Raw genomic sequence first — 15,786 nt, 5'->3', positions numbered from 1 at the left:
AGAGGGCAATGTGTCCACTAGAGCAGGGGGCACATGCTGGCCACAGGCCCCAGGGCTCCAGGCCACGCTCCGCCCCGTCTGCCCCAAGGCTCCAGGAGGCCACGCTGCTTCCTCGGCTCCAATGTCATCGCCTAGGCGACCGGGACGCTGCTGCCACCGCCGGCCTGCCCAGCCACGAGCTGTGGGCCTTCCGGCTGCCTTCCCTCTGCACAGACCCTCCAGGGCCCAGGCTCCGCCAAGGTAGGCTTGGCTCGGGCTGGCCCTCCTTGTTCAGTTACCGGTTGGGGCTCTTTGGGGCCACGCCAGGGTACAGAAGCCCCTCCTCACTAGCTCCCCACCTGGTGCTTGGGAACTGGGTACCTTGGGGGCGGGGGTGGCAGACGGGCCAGTGCGAGGAGGCCATGCCTGTGGTTCCCCTGATGGGGCTCAGCCATTGTTGTGTGGCACTGCCGTCTGCCCCCAGGGGGGTGGCAGGGCAATTTGCATGGCCCCGGCAGTTGGGGGAGGGACAGAAGTCACTCTAGTGCCACCGCTTCCACCCCTTGGGTCCACCAGGAACTCTCTCCATGTTCTGCCGAGGAGGCCTGGAGTGGCTTGCCCAGTCCCAGCCCCAGCCGCATGGCCAGGCTTGTCCCGCTGGGGGCCACCATTCCTCAGCCCCATAGGGCCAGGCCAGAGCCGGTTTTCCCTGGTCTCCCCCACCCACCCCGGCTGCCTCCCAGGCATCACCAAGACCCGGGCAGCAGGACAGCTTCCTGTGCTGCCTGCCAGGCACTGTGGTCCCACCTGCACTCCAGGGGTGCCTCTGAAGTTGCACTCGAGTGGAGGGGCTGGGGTGGGGGATTCAGCACGATGAAAGCAGAGCATGTGTGTGTGCAGGTGTGTATACACGTGTGCATGTGCATTGATGGTGGTGGCTCAGTGGTGAAGTCTGCCTGCAATGCAGGAAACACACGTTCAGTCTCCTTGGAAAGATTCCTTGGAGGAGGAAATGGCAACCCACTCCGGTATTCTTGCCTGGACAATTCCATGGATAGAGGAGCCTGGTGGGCTACAATCCATGGGGTCACAAAGAGTCAGACACAACTGAGCGGCTAAACACACCAAACACAGACATGTGTGTTGATGGTGCTGGTGGGGTGTGTAGGCCCCGGTGGCTGGCTCTTCACCCCATGTGCTGCCATCAGGAAGCAGATTCTGAAGCCCAAGTGGAACGAGGAGTGAGGGCTTAACTGCAAGACAGCCAATAGCAGATTTACAAATGGCTCAGTGGTCAGACAGGAGCACTGAGTGTGCACCCTGAGATGCCCCAGGAATCCTGCTAGACACCCCTGTGTAGGTCAGCCCTGCATGGTGGGTGTGATGTCCCCATTCTACAGATGAAAAGACAGGGCCTCAAACCACACACAACTGGTAGGTGGTTGAAGGCGCCCGAGTGCAGCTGGTTGAGGGGCTGAACTCAGAAGTGCATTAGCCCATTGTGGATCAGTGTGGAAGGGGGTCCCAGGACAGGATACGTGTCCTCATCCCTTCTGCACCCTCCTGCATTCCTGTGGTCCATATCCCCACCTCGCTGGACCCAGCCAATCCCTGCCTCTCTGACCACCAGCCTCTAGGTTCACCAAACCCACGATGTGCCCCCGGGTGGCCTTCCCCACCAGAATCCCCCTTCATCCCTCTGAGAGCCAAACCCCTCCTTGTTCTCTGAGTCCCACAGCTGCAGGTCGACAACCCTCCCTGTAACCAAGGCCTCTGGGCCCCCTGTCCCCTCTCCAGCCCGCCTGGAAACTCCTGCCTCCCCTGACCTGATGGGCCATTAGGGCCTGTCCTTGGCCGAGCTCCACCTGGCTGGCGCCCCTTCTCCACCCTCAGTCAGCTGGTGAGACCAAAAATGACAACGCACAGGGACCTTCATCTCCCCTTGGGCTGACCCCAGGCCTGTCCGTGCCCCTTCAGCGCACCCTTCACACTGTGGGGGGAAGGCTGGTTCTCTTGTCTGCCCCTCAAGAGAGGAGGTCTCTTGGAGGGTGGGGCTGCCTGGCGGGAAGGGATTGGGTGGATCCTAACCACAGTTGGGCTCAAACCCAGCTTCTGAGTGAGTGGCCCTGGGCAAGCGGTCTGCTGTCTGTAGGAACATCTGGAAAGTGGGGTGCAGCAGTGCCTTGATCTCGTTAAGACTGAGATCAAGAAATGCAGAGGCTTCTAGGCTGGGGTTGGCACTGAGGGAGGGCACATCATTATCAGACAGAGACCCCCAGGGCCAGGGGGTGGGGTGGGGGCACCTTGGAGATGTGGGGGCAGGGAGGCAGGTGGGACAGAAGGGCTGATGATGAGAGTTCCTGGAGTGAGTGAGGCATGGAGGGACCAGTGTTGTGACACCTTGGATGAGGTCATGTCAGATGTCAGCTAACTTCAGAGATAGAAAGCAGAATTCATGAGTCAATTGGAGCTCTCGAACTAGATCAGGGCCTCGATGGCTGGGCGCGGCAGGGTGGGTGGAGAGCTGAGTGGGGATGGGTAGAGGTAGAAATTAGTGGGGATGGTAGAAATTAGTACATCCTGAGCCCATAGCGAGGAGCCCAGGGTGAGAGTCAAGGAGTCTGTGCAGGGGGGGAGCACAGATGATGTTTCCCTTCAAGGAGTGTCGAGGTGTCCAGAGGCGGGTGGTCAGGTGGTTTGGGAATGACCATGTGGGGCAGAATTGAAGAGCATGAATGCTCGCTCAGGGAAGAGAAGATTCTGGAGGACAGAACCTGGCACACTGGCGTGTAGAGGTGGGACCCCGGGAGGGGTGGCTTGGAGGAGAAAGACAGAAACAGCAGGAGTGCCTGGCAGACTGGAAGGTGAGAGCGTTGCCGAAAGTGGGGGTCTGGCTGCTCGTCACTCAAAAGCCAAAAGGAGGCAAGCCTGGTGCAAAGGAAACTTTGCTTTTTTTTCGGAGGCTGGCAGCAGAGTTGAGGGGGTGGTGGGCAGACTCCCGTCCAAAGGCTGACTCCTTCCCACTGAGTATCGGGGCAAGAGCTATTATAGGTGGAGGGAGGGGCTACATGTGGAAACAGCACAGTCAGCTCTGACAGTCATCTTGAAATTGACCACACGGTGGTGATCAATGACATCAGTGTCATTTTGATTAAGTACAGTTAGTCTTCAGTTCCAGGTCAGTTTGTTTCCATTTCTTGAGGCCAGTTCTGTTTTTTTTGTTTTGGCATACATCTTAGTTTCCCCTAGGGATCCAGCCCGCACCCGCTGCAGTATAAGTGCAGAGTCCTAACCACTGGACCACTGGGGAATTCCCTGAGGCCAGTTCTCAGAAGAGTGGCAGCTTATGTCATGGCTACAGTCTGGTCTTCGTGTCGTTGACTTCTTCCACCTGGTGGGGGTACAGGGGTGGGGTGCATGAGCCTACATCCGGCCACTGGGGGGCCATCAGATGAGGCAGGAGCAGGGAGCCTGGCTAAAAGGCTGCTGTACTTATGGGGCAGTGGTGAGGGGATCTGGGTTGGGGTGGCCCCGTCAAGGGGAGCGCTGGATTCCAGATCCACGTGAAGGCACGGCTGGAGGTGGGCAGTGGGATGGAGGGCCCAGGATGCGCCCAGCTGCCGTCCATTCACAGCCACCTCGGCTCTCATGTGGGCCACGCCACGACCGAGAGCTCAGACACCTGCTCTGCTTGAAGCATCTCCTCCATCCTCTCCAGCCTCGTGAGGCTCCCAGCCCTGCAGCCACCCGCCTCCTGGATCCCCTCCCTGTCCTCTCTGCTATCTGAACCTTCCTCACCGACACCCTCGCTTCTGCTCCCACTCTTCTCTCCCAGCCCCCCGACAGGTGGCTGGATGCTGCCATGGAAGCCCCCTTGGCGGTGGTGCAGTTGGGCTTGGGGCACCATTCCAGCTGCCCTTGACCTGCCCCTTCTTAGACCCAGGACCCCCCAACCAGTGTGAGGTCATTCCCTCTGCCCCCCACACTGTGCCTTCTTAGAGAAAACTTCTCCCCACCAGTGCCTGTGCCTCTGACACCCCACCACTCCCAACCTACAAACTTGCCTGCCCCCATTCTCCAGGCTGGGCAGGAACTGAGACTTCTCCGTTGTTCCTCTGCCCCTGGGGTCCAGCCTTTGAAGCCCAAGCTGGAATCCATTGCTTGCCTCCAGCAAGTGGGTTGTCCGTTACCCTGGGATGGCACATCAGCTTTCTGCTGCCCTGGGTCCCATCCATTGCTCTGCAAGTGCCTTGTTTTTAGAGAGAGAAGTGAAGAGAGGGCCCTGTAAGCGAACCAGGGACAGGGCAGCGGCCAGACCTGGCCTCTGCCTGGGACCAGGGCAGTTTTTTTCCTCCCTGTCTGCTGCTACTCTAACCCTCAGGACCCACTGGTCCATTACAGCTCGCTCCGGGATCTCGAGCTCTTCATCCGTGCCTGTATCAGAGCCCTGCTGAGTACTCAGGCTCTTCCTATGCAGCACAGGAAGCAGGCTCAGAATGGGCAAGACACCTGTCTGGGGTCACACAGCTGCCAAGCAGAGTGGCAGAGTGGGGCTAAGTGGACAGAGGGGGCCGGGGGCCGGGAGTGTGGTAGGCAGTGTAGAGCTACAGAGCAGAAAGCCAGGGGACAGGGACTGTGTGTCCTGGTCTGACCTGCACATGCTGGGATGGGAGGAAAACCATGGGCAGGTCAGCGGAGGGTGGCGGTGGGGCCCGGATGTGGGTAGGGCCTCTGCATGAGGGTGAAGAAAGAGGGGTGGGCGAGGGACTTCCCAGTAGCGTGCCGGTGGGGCTGTGTGGGTGGCAATGCAGGCTGGGGAGGGAGTTGGGCCTCCTTCGCTCCCCTCCTAGAAAGGCCAGGCTGAGGGCAAGGTCAAGAGCCAGCTGACTGGGTTGGAGCTGTGACCAGCCGTGTGCCCTTGGGTGAGTGACCTGACCTCTCTGCACGTTCCACGTCACTGCATGGGCCTGCTGGGACATGGTGGGGCTCAGCCATCCTCTGGCATTTCTTTCTTTGTTTGGCTGCAAGAGTTTGTCCACCGGGAAGCTGGTCATGGCAGCCTCTCTGGTGGAGCGGGGGTGGGGTGCCCCTGGGTCCCCGACACTCAGCTTGGCCGAGCACCTCTCCCAGCAGAGGTCTGGGTGACGCCAGAGTCGCACAGCCCTGGAGGATCTCGTCGGCCATTTCCTTCCAGAAGTGCGTGAGGCTCACGTGGTCAGAGGGCTGCTGCCCAGCTCCTGGCCTCACGTGGGTACTAAGCCAACCGTTAGATTCAAACAGAAACTGCCGGGCAACCTCAGGGTGCTCCAGGCTGGCCCAGGTGCGGAGGGAGGCCATCCTGCCCCTGGCACCAGCAAAAGTAAGAGGCCCGCGGGATGAGAGGCGGCGGGGCTGGGGGATTCCCGGGCCGCTCCCAGGCTCGGCCTCCCCCGCCTGCCTGGGGCCCCAGCCCAGGAGGGAGAGAGGGTGGCTTAATCGGGCAGCTCCAGCTGTTTTCATATTTCACAAGCGCACCCTGCCCCAGGGTGGGGAGGCTAAATTTGTCTCATCAGCAGCACTGGGCTCCCCCCGAGCGGAGCCGAGAGGGAGCAGGGAGACACCCCAGGGTGATGGAGCCGCGGCGATGCCCTCCTCCCTGGCCCTGCAGGCTCCGTCTCTCTCCACAGGAGGCCCAGGTGCCACCCTGGCCAGCCCCGGCCGAGGGTCCTGTCTTGTCCTGACCGCACCCCACCCCCTGCTGGGCCAGCGGGGACAGAGGCTATCCAGCCTCCTGTGGCCACGTGGCCCGGTGCGGGCGGGAGGGGCAGGTGAAGATGGCCGCTGCCCATGCTCCCTGAGGGCGACACGCTTCCGGCCACCATTCCAGGTGGGACCCCTGTCCTGGCCCCACTGGCCTAGGGCAGCCTGTTCCGGGGTGGGTGGCTGGGTCTACAAGGGGCCCCTCAGCTCCGAGGGCCCAGGAGGCTGGGCACTGGGTGTCCTTCAGGAATTCTGTTGGGCTGCTGCCCAGGGACAGCGCCATGTCACGGCAGGGCCTCCTGCGTGATGGCCGCCTGACCCCTCTGCCCGGGTACGGGGACTTATGGGCGCTGGGATGTTCTGGGGTTCCCTCAAGACAAGCCACAGGGTATTGGAAGGGGCTGGGAAGGCCCCTGGGATCCCTCCTGTGATGGTGTAGGTTTATCTGCCCCTTAGATTTCAGTCCATCTACGTTTATGGAAATAGCCAGGGATAGAGCCACAAGAAGAACCAGTGTGTGACTGAGGACAACCGGGATGGATTGTTTTGGGGAGGGGACAGGGAGGGTTCTTCGGGTCTTTTCCCTCTAAAGTGACCGGGCCGCACCCACTCCCTGAACGCTGTGGGGAGGGCATGTGCTCCAGTTGTCCCTCCCTGTGCCCAGGCCAAGTGTCCACACCCACCATAGGTGGGTGGGGGCCCCCTCTATGAGTGGGGTGTCCCTTCCGAAGGGTCACAGGGGCCCCAGTTTATGGGCCTTGGTTCTGGAGCCCTGGGCAGGGGCCGGTGGAGGGAGAGGAGAGGAGAAGCCCAAGGCCTTGAAGTCCTGCCGACCAGCGAGGCTGCTCTCTGGGCCGCACAGGGCTGTGTGTGCTCTGCCACCAGCCAGGTGATGGGGGCAGGATAAGGCTCATTCTGATCTGGAGTCAGGGAAGTCAGCAGCTTCTTGGAGGAGGCAAGGCCTGGCCTGGCAGGACCAGGGTGGGGTAGGGAGTGGACAGGGGACCAGGGCTGAACGTGGAGGCAGCCCTGGCTGGGGTGCATGGGGACGGGGCTGGGAGCCCAGGTCAGGCTGTCACTCTCGCTGGGATTTTGGAGGATGAGGTCAGAGGGTTGAGCTCCTGAAGGAAGAGTTAGCCTCCTAGGGCCTCCAGCTTCCACCAGCCTGGGGCAGAGGGGCTATGCGCCTGGGGCAAAGCCCTCAGGTGTTTTTGGGTGGGGAACAGAGTGGGGTTCTTTGGGTCTTTCCCACCTGGGCTGCAGCTGGGACCCTTGGTAGCTTGGGGCACGTTTCTTGGACCTCTGAGACCTGCCCAGGGGTGGCAGTGTGGGAGCCTGCTGGCCCCGGCAGCAGCTAGCTGGCTTCTCCCCTGCAGCACCGGGCCTCTGGGCTGGAACCTTTTCTGCTGGGGGGCACTGCAGGATGTGGGGCCACGTCTCCTCCCCCAGGTGGCTCTCAGAGACCTCGGGGAGTCCCCAAATGAAGTTGTTAGGGCGTGGGGCTGTGTCTCCACTCAAGCCTGGGTTGAAGTCTCTGGGCCACCAGCCCCCACCCCTCAGAATCACAAATATTCGCTGGAAATTCCTTGAGGTGAAGTGGTTTTGGGGGCCACAGCCCACAGTCGGGGGTATCTGAGCATCGGGCCAGCTGCCGTGAGAACGGGCTGCACTCTGCCCTTCTCACGCTGCCGTGACTGCAGCTTCCCCTGGCCGGGTGCTCAGGGATTCCTTGAGTCCAGCCCCTACCCACGCCGCTCCCCACCCTCTCGCGTCCATGTCTCCAACCTTGAGCAGGACTGGACTCCTCTCGTTGTGACAGGATGCACTTCCTTTCCAGAGAAACTTCAACTTGATGGCAAAGCAGAGCTGCACACCATGCATTTGTGCCCTGTGGCATCATTGCTACCACCTGGGGGATATCATCGGAAGTTGGTCTCTCCCCCCTACATGCGATTTTTAACATAATTTGCATCATTTGCAAAAGCAGTTTCCATTGTGAGCACATTTCCAGATTTGCAGAGTGTGTCGGGGAAATTGGATTTAATTTGCAGGAAGTGGTTTTAGAATTGCTTTCTTTCTCTCATGCCTGCGAACCTTGGCCACTTTGGCCGAAATGCTGCTAGTGGGTAAAGGGAAAAGATCATCCCTGCCCAGGGGAGAGGGTGCCGTGCCCATCGAGCCCAGGGCGTTCTGGCGGGGTGGGCAGATGGCCTGAGGCCAGGCATCAGTGTTGCCTCTTCCTCACGCCCCAGCTCCTGCCTGGGTGGCGGGTGGTCCCCAACACCTGTAGATACTAGGTCGGCAGCTCTGTCACACGTAGCCCAGTGCAGCCAGCTCTTCTGAGTTTTCCAAGGATGTTGGAGATCTGGGTGCTGCGTGACTTCCTGGGTAGAGTCCCCCCGGATCCTCTGAGTTAGGCAGGGCAGGTTTCTGGACCCATTTTGCAGGTGGAGAATCAGCGTGGGAATCACCCTCAGAGACTGGCGCCATCTTCGGGTTGGCAACCAAAGGGGTCCCCCCAGTGGGCCAGGTGGGCCTATATGATGCTTTCCCTTTTGGCAGAGGGGTCTATCCCAGAATCTCTGTGAGTCCCGGGGTGCTGGCTAAAAGTGGACATGGAGCCCTGCATTTGGGGTGTATTGGGGGCAGATGCAGCAGGATCTGCTGAAGACAGTGGAGTTTGGTGAGCCTGAACCTCCTCTTCCTTCAGGAAGGCTGAACTGTCTAATCTGCAGTCCTGGTGATGAGGGCTGGGGTGGGACCCCTGCAGCCTCCTGCTTCCCCAGAGGGCTGGGCACCTGCAGGTCTGTCCTGAGCCAGAACTGGCCTGTGTGATGGGGCAGGCGCCTCTGACCCCAGCAGCTTGGGGTGAAGCAGGGGGTGTGGTTAGGAAAGATGCTGGTTGTGTTGCCCAGGGTGGGGACTCTCTGTCCCACCTCCTGGCTGTTCTTAGGGGGAAGCAGGTGTATAAGCGTGGGGAGGGGGCTTCGGGGAAATTCCCAGTGCTGATGTACTACCCCAGGTGCTGGGCAGCGGGAGTTGCTGAGAACCAGGACTAGGCTCCGGGAGAGAAACTGTCTTAACTTTCACGTAACTGGCAGAGTGACATATTCCTGACATTCTTGGTGGTGCCGATTTCCCCCCAACATACTATCCCAGGCTCCTTCTCTGAAGTTCAACATTTCTTTATTGAGGTGAAACTCACACAACATAAAACTAAGCCCTTTGCAGCAAGCCTTGCAGTGGTGTTTGGCTCGTTCACAGGGCTGAGCAACCGTCACTTGGTCTATTTGCAGCGGTCACCCCACCCCCCAGCCCACCCCACTCCAAACCCGCCCTCAGTCCTTGCAAACCACCAAGTGGCCTTCCGCCTCTGGGGATTCACCTTCCTAGACGTTTCGTAAGACACATGACCGCTCACTCAGTGTGAGGTTCTGAGGGCATAGTGATGTAGCTGGTGTGAGAGATCATCCTTTTCATAGAGTGAAACTGCAGTGTGTGGACCTACCAGGGCTTCCCAGGCCGTGCTGGTGGTAAAGAGCCCGCCTGCCAATGCAGGAGACGTAAGAGACTCAGGTTCAGTCCCTGGGTCGGGAAGACCCCTGGAGAAGGAAATGGCAACCCACTCCAGTTTTCTTGCCTGATGAATCCCACGGACAGAGGAGCCTGGCGGGCTGTGGTCCATGGGGTTGCACAGAGTTGGACATGACTGAAGTGACTTAGCACACACACAGGTGGACCTACCAGGACTGTTTATTCATTCATCTGCTGACGCTCCTGGGGGCTATTTCCACATTTCCCCTGTTGTGGGTGCTGTGACCAGAGACAGCATCTTGCTGTCCACTTGCTGCGTGACGTTAGTCAAGGCATTGTCATCTCTGGGCTTAGTTGGGCCATTGGCAAAATAGAGGGGGTGGGACCAAATGTCCTGGGCCAGTTGAGTCTCGAGCTGGCACAGCCTGCCACACCAAGAGGCCACCCTGACTGATCTCTGCTCTCCCAGAAAGGACCACCCATGGTGAGTGGGTGACGGTGGGTTTCCACCCAGTTTCAGCTTGGCGGCCTGTTCCACGCCTGCTCCAGCCAGCGCATTCTGCTTCCTACCAACTCTACCCTGTTCTGAGTTACCTCATGGCCAACTCCAGGCCTTACTGGAGCTGCACTGGGTTTTGGACAGCTTAGCCCAGGATGGGAGTGACCTCCCCAGCACAGGAAGCATGCCAGTGAGTGCTGGCCAGCCCCTTGTAAAAACTCTGTGGATCATGTGCTAAAGGTTTGAGGTGGAGTGGGCAGGAGGCATGACTAAGTTACTTTCCAGCTCTGAGAAGGCCACTTGTTATCCCCGCACTTTCAGCTGTGCTGTGTGACCTTGGCAGGTCACATAACCTCTCTGAGCCCCATCTCCTGAGACGGAGTGGAACCGTCTCCGAGCCTGCTGGGGAGTTGATTTGTGGCTGGCACTTTCCAAACCACTTGTTCCGGCCGCCTTCACTTGGCCCCACCTTAACCTTCCCTGCCCAGCCCCTCCCAGCTCGTGCCACTGCCCCAGGGACGGTGGCCTGGCACGTGGCAGCCCCAGGAACATGCCACAGGCCTCAATCAGGGCCCACTGCCTGGGGACAGACAAAGCAACAGATTGCAGGCCCCACCCTTCCTCCCCTGACGGCTGTGGGCAGGTCCAGGCCTGCCCGCTTGGGCACTGCCAGGAGATGGCCGAGCTGACTCCTGTAGCCCCTTGCCAAGAACCTGGAGGCCAGCCCAGGGGAGACGTCGCCTGGGCCTCGGTGGGGGCAGTGGGCAGAGTGGGCTCTGGTTTCCCTGCCCCTTCCTCCCTGAAGAACAGGGATCCCAGATGTGCCTGGCATGGCCACTGCCGTGGTGACAGGGCTGCTTTGGGTGTAACTGGGGCATGGGTTCTCTCAGGAGGGGTGGTGGTGGGGACAAAGGCCAGCAGACACGGGGCTGGGGCCCTGAGCCCTTGGCATCTCCTGTGAAGGGAGGCCATTCATGCCGTGACCCCCCTCCAGTGACAGAGCAGATTCTCCACCTCGGCCTTGGTGGCTGCCTCACCGGGTTGGCATTGCTGTTGCATCCAGGCTGCCAGCAAGGATCCCACTACAGAGGTGAAAGACTGCCCAGCCCTGCAGCAGTTGGGCACAGCCAGGCTCCTACCCGGGCCTCGGCTCCAGCCTCGGGTGGGCCCTGCACCTACCCTTTCTTGAGGGGGACACAGGATCTGAGCCGTCACTGGCTGCTGGGGCATCAGGAGCCCGGAAACCTGGCTTGAGTCTCCCCCCCAGGCTAAACCTAGAGACACAGTTCATCATAATAATGACCACTCGTGTGCCAGTGTAACTATGACCCAGACACAGCAGAGACTTTATCTTCATGTTTTGTTTTTATTTTTTAATTTAGTTTTTATTGAAGTATAGTTGATCTATACTTCCCTGGTAGCTCAGAGGGTAAAGAACCCACCTGCAATGCTGGCGACCTGGCTTCGATCCCTGGGTTGGGAAGATCCCCTTGAGGAGGGCCACTCCGGTTTTCTTGCCTGGAGAATCCCCATGGACAGAGGAGCCTGGTGGGCTACAGTGCATGGGGTCACAAAGAGTTGGTCACGACTGAGTGATTAAGCACACAGCACGTAGTTGATCTACAATATTGAGTTAATTCCTGGTGTACAGCAGAGTGACTCAGTTATACACATATATACATTCTTTTTAATATTATTTTCTGCTACAGTTTGGAGAAGACAATGGCACCCCACTCCAGTACTCTTGCCTGGAAAATCCCATGGATGGAGGAGCCTGATAGTGGAGGAGCCTGATAGGCTGCAGTCCATGGGGTCGCTAAGAGTCGGACACGACTGAGCGATTTCACTTTCACTTTTCACTTTCATGCATTGGAGAAGGAAATGGCAACCCACTCCAGTGTTCTTGCCTGGAGAATCCCAGGGACGGGGGAGCCTGATGGGCTGCTGTCTATGGGGTCGCACAGAGTTGGACACGACTGAAGTGACTTAGGAGCAGCAGCAGCAGCAGCTGCTGCTACCGTTTATCACAGAATATTGGTATAGTTCCCTGTGCTGTACAGTGGGACCTTGTTGTCCATCTATTTTAGATACAATGGTTTACATCTACTAACCCTAAACTCCCCATCCCTCTCCACCTTGGTAATCACATGTCTGCTATCTATGTGTGTGAGTCCATTTCTTCTCTCTTCTTTCATTCTTTATTATTATTTTTTATTTGGCTGGGCTGGGTCTCTGTTGCATCGTGGGGCTTCTCTAGTTTTTCAGCGTGCGGCTGAGTACTTGCAGTGTGTGTGGACTTAGCTGTGGCCCGTGGGACTTTTGTCCCCCGACCGGAGACTGAACCAGACCTCCTGCACTGGGATCTCGTAGTCTTAACCACCAAGAAAGTCCCCCATGAGTCTGTTTTGTAGACAAGTTTATAACTTATACACGTAACTGATACCCTATGGTATTTGTCTTTCTCTTTCTGACTCACTTCACTTAGTATGATCATCTGGCTGAGACTTGAAATCAGTGCTCCCAAGGGGCCTTGCAGCAGCCCCATGAGGGGGTGCTGTCATCATCCCCGCTTCACAGTTGATGGCTCTGAGAAGGTCTAAGGCCATGCTGCCCCCACCCCTGGGTCTCGATTTCCACCCCCAGAAAGGGTAGGATGAAAGGAGCGGTGGGTGGGGGCCTGCACCAGGACCCAAGGGTGTCCCCGAGTGGTCGCCATTGGCCCCCCTGCCACTTGTGCTTGAGGACGCTGGCCAGAGGGCTCGGAGGCACCCTCCCAACCCACCCTCTTGTTCTCTCCTCGCGCAGAGTGAGCTGCCCTCTGCCTGTGCTGGAAGATGTCCCAGTCCACCCAGCCCGCCGCCGCCGACGAGGGGGCCACGTTCCAGCACCTCTGGAGTTCTCTGTGAGTATCGGGCCCTGGGCAGGGTGGAGAGGGCTGGGTAGGAGCTGCTGCCCTGGGCTTCCTCCTGGAGTCGCAGGCTCCACAGTCTGGGCTTCTTCCTCTGGCCAGCTGTCCAGAGGGCTCCGGGCAGGGAGAGGTCCAGGGGACAGAGCCTGTGGGTGGCCACCTCCCTGGCACTCACACCAGCCCTGGAGAGGCTGGTGGGGCAAGGAAGCTGGGGATTCTGAGAGCTGAGGTTAGGGGAAGGAGCAGAGGGGCAAGGGGAGGTGCGGGCTGTCCTCACGCTCTGGGCCTGGGCGGTCTGGGCTCACCACTCCGCTGTCCGCTATGTCTTCCTCTGTCTAGGGAGCCGGACAGCACCTACTTTGACCTTCCCCAGCCAGGCCAGGGGAATGAGGAAGTGGCGGGTGGTGCAGAGGCTGGCATGGATGTCTTCCACCTGCCGGGCATGACCACGTCTGTCATGGTGAGTGGGGCTTCCCTCTGCGGGGGACTCAGGCTGGGGGTGGTGAGTGTGAACTGTCTCGGGAGCCTGCAGAACCAGGAGGCAGGCTCGCAGGTACCCAGTTTCCTCTGTGTGCTTGTTAGCACATTTCAGATCACAAAGTAGAAACTGGATCAGCTCATGTAACTGTCAGTCCAGGGGTACGAAGCTTTTCAGGCCTGGCTGGATCCAGGTGTAGCGAGACCTTCGGGTATGGCTGGATCTAGGTGTATGAATGAATTCAGGCATGGCTGGATCCAGGTGCTCAAACAGCTGCCTCTTGTTCTCTTGCTTTGCCTCCCCCATGGTAGATTTGTTCTTAGGCAGTGTCTCCTCTTACGGTAGAGGCTCCAACAGCAGCACTCTCCCTATGGGGAAGGACCTTCTTTGCCCAGAATCCAGCACGTCCATCTCTGAATATGTCATGTGTCTATTCCTGAGCCGTCCCTGTGTCATTGATGACCTGGGTGCCCTGAAGCAGGGTCAGGATGGAGTGGAGTATTGTGGGCTCCCCCACCACAGGCGCTAACTTATGGGAAAGAGGCCCCCGAAAGGGATGGAGCTGCTGTTTCCAGAGCAGGAAGGCGGGAGGGGGGTTGCAGGAGCACCCAAGGCCCTGACACCTGCCTGTCTTGCTATGTCTCAGGCCCTGCCACACTGGGTGGCCCTCTTGGCTGGAGGCAGGGCTGTGGTAGCTGGCCATACTCCTGCCAGGCATTGGGGTTCCAGGAGGTGGGGGGCAGGCAGGACACAAGAAGGGTGTGTAAGGACCCCCAGCCCTGGGGAAGCCTGGCAATGCCCCAGAACCCCGCCACGGTCACCTCCTCGGCATAGTGTCTGCTGGACCTGGGGCTGCTGAGTTCTGTGTGTGGGCTCGCTGCCCAGGGCTCCCTCAGGTGGGCACCTGTCTCAGGACCTTTGCTACGAGCACGAGGGAAGCACCTGGCTCGGATCTCAGGTGGCCTCGGACCGCAGTGGATGGAAGCAGGGTTCTGGTTGCTGGCCAGAGACTGAGATCGGGCTGTGGCAGTGAGAGTGCTGAATCCTAACCACTAGACCAGCAGGGACCAGTGGCCAGTGATGAGGCCCTGGCCCGTCAGCTGTGTGGAAATGAATTCCCACAAAGATGGAAAGTAGTGAAAGCAGAAAAGTGCTTACTAGGAGGAAGAGGGTACATGTGAATAGACACAAGGGAGAGTGCTGCGCCCTCATGGGGGTTTGAACCACTTTTATGGGGCGTTTCTTACGGGTTTCCTGTGGCCAGTCATCATGCTTTACCTGGTCCTGAGTCCATGATTGGGTTATCTCAGGGTCCCCCACGTGTCTGGAGGCTCAGAAGGTCAGGAATCTGCCCATAATGTGGGAGACCCAGGTTCGATCCCTGGGTCAGAAAGATCCCCTGGAGGAGGGCATGGCAACCCACTCCAGTATGTCTGCCTGGAGAATCCCACAAACAGAGGAGCTTGGCAGGTTACAGTCCATGGGGTTGCAAAGACTCGGACATGACTGAGAGACTCACTTTCACTTCCTCCCATGTGTGTGTGCACATCTTTTAGCCAAGATGGATTCTAGCGAAGAGGCCTGTGGGGGGATTGACATCACACACTGTGGGGTGACACCCCTTCCCTTTTTGATCTCCAGGGAGCCTTTCTTAGCCTATGTAGTTGGGAACATCTCCTTGACCTCGAGAAAGAGGACTACGTTGTCTTCTGTGTCTTATCTGGGCAGGGCTCAGCTCTGCTCTCTCCTGCTATCTGTCCCCTGGGGACGAAGCCCAGCTGCTCAGCCTCTGTGCTCAGCTCTGCTCTCTGGGGGCTCCATGGACGGCCACCGGCCTCACACACAGCAGCATGAGGGCCTTGGGGCACCAGTAGCAGGCCCAGGGCCAGGGCACATGTGGGAGGTGGGGCCAGGAACTCTGGAGGCAGAGCCTGCCTCCTCCCCAGAGACCCCTCCAGGAGTTGGAGCTCGTATCCCAGCACACAAGCCTTTGAGAATAGTGGGGGTGGGGGGCTCCAGTCAGGGGACTGAGCCAGGGTGAAAGGGCAGCAGGGGAGGAAGGGTCCCTGTGTTCTTTGTTGTTGTCCATCTCTGATGCTGAGCTGGCCCAGGGCCCACTGGCCTGAGTGGGACAGGGGAAGGTACCTGCTCGGACAGTGGCAGCCAGGACGGGTTGGGGGTTCAGGGGGCAGCGAGACCCTGTGACATCGTTGCCTCTGAGGAGCCCCTCAGGCTGGACTGGAGGAATCTGCCTGCTCAGCCCAGCCTCCTATCTCTACCCAGGAGACTGTTGGGGCAGACACAGCTGTTGTATTCCCATTTTACAGGTGAGGAAACCAAGGCAGATGCTGGGAAAGGGTAGGCCTGTGCTGGGCCAGGTAGTGCCATCTTGTCTGTTCAGACCCTTCCCAGTCGGCCAACACCTCCCCAGGGGCCACGGGTCCTGACCTCTCACTTCCAGGTCCGCCCCTCCTGGACATTTGCATCCTTCATAAATGGGTGGGTCTCAGCCTGTCAGTAGTGATGCTCTGGGTTATAATGCTCACCTGAACCCTACTACCTGCCTTGCAGGGGGTAGAGGAGAGTGGAAAAAGAGAAGACTGGTGGCTTTGCCTGTACTGGGGCCCAGGATGGGGTGCCTAGGGACTG

General features: G+C 59.0%; 1 protein-coding gene across 3 annotated transcripts in view; it reads left to right on the top strand.

The window, feature by feature from the left end:
• TP73 (tumor protein p73) overlaps positions 1-15,786 on the top strand; it is a 73,495-nt gene that overhangs the window by 13,225 nt on the left and 44,484 nt on the right. Inside the window, exons 1-3 of one of the 3 annotated variants that reach the window (XM_027565106.1) lie at positions 146-240; positions 12,557-12,653; positions 12,999-13,119. In XM_027565106.1, the coding sequence (XP_027420907.1) occupies positions 12,586-12,653; positions 12,999-13,119 (189 nt within the window). In that variant the 5' untranslated portion in view covers positions 146-240; positions 12,557-12,585. Of the gene's footprint in view, positions 1-145; positions 241-5,590; positions 5,846-12,556; positions 12,654-12,998; positions 13,120-15,786 lie in introns of those variants that run through there. The other 2 variants (XM_027565108.1, XM_027565107.1) reach the window with 2 other exon arrangements.

This window comes from Bos indicus x Bos taurus, chromosome 16 (genome assembly GCF_003369695.1).
Source record: "Bos indicus x Bos taurus breed Angus x Brahman F1 hybrid chromosome 16, Bos_hybrid_MaternalHap_v2.0, whole genome shotgun sequence".
Taxonomy (NCBI): Eukaryota; Metazoa; Chordata; class Mammalia; order Artiodactyla; family Bovidae; genus Bos; species Bos indicus x Bos taurus.
This window is presented reverse-complemented; position numbering and strand designations above follow the sequence as displayed.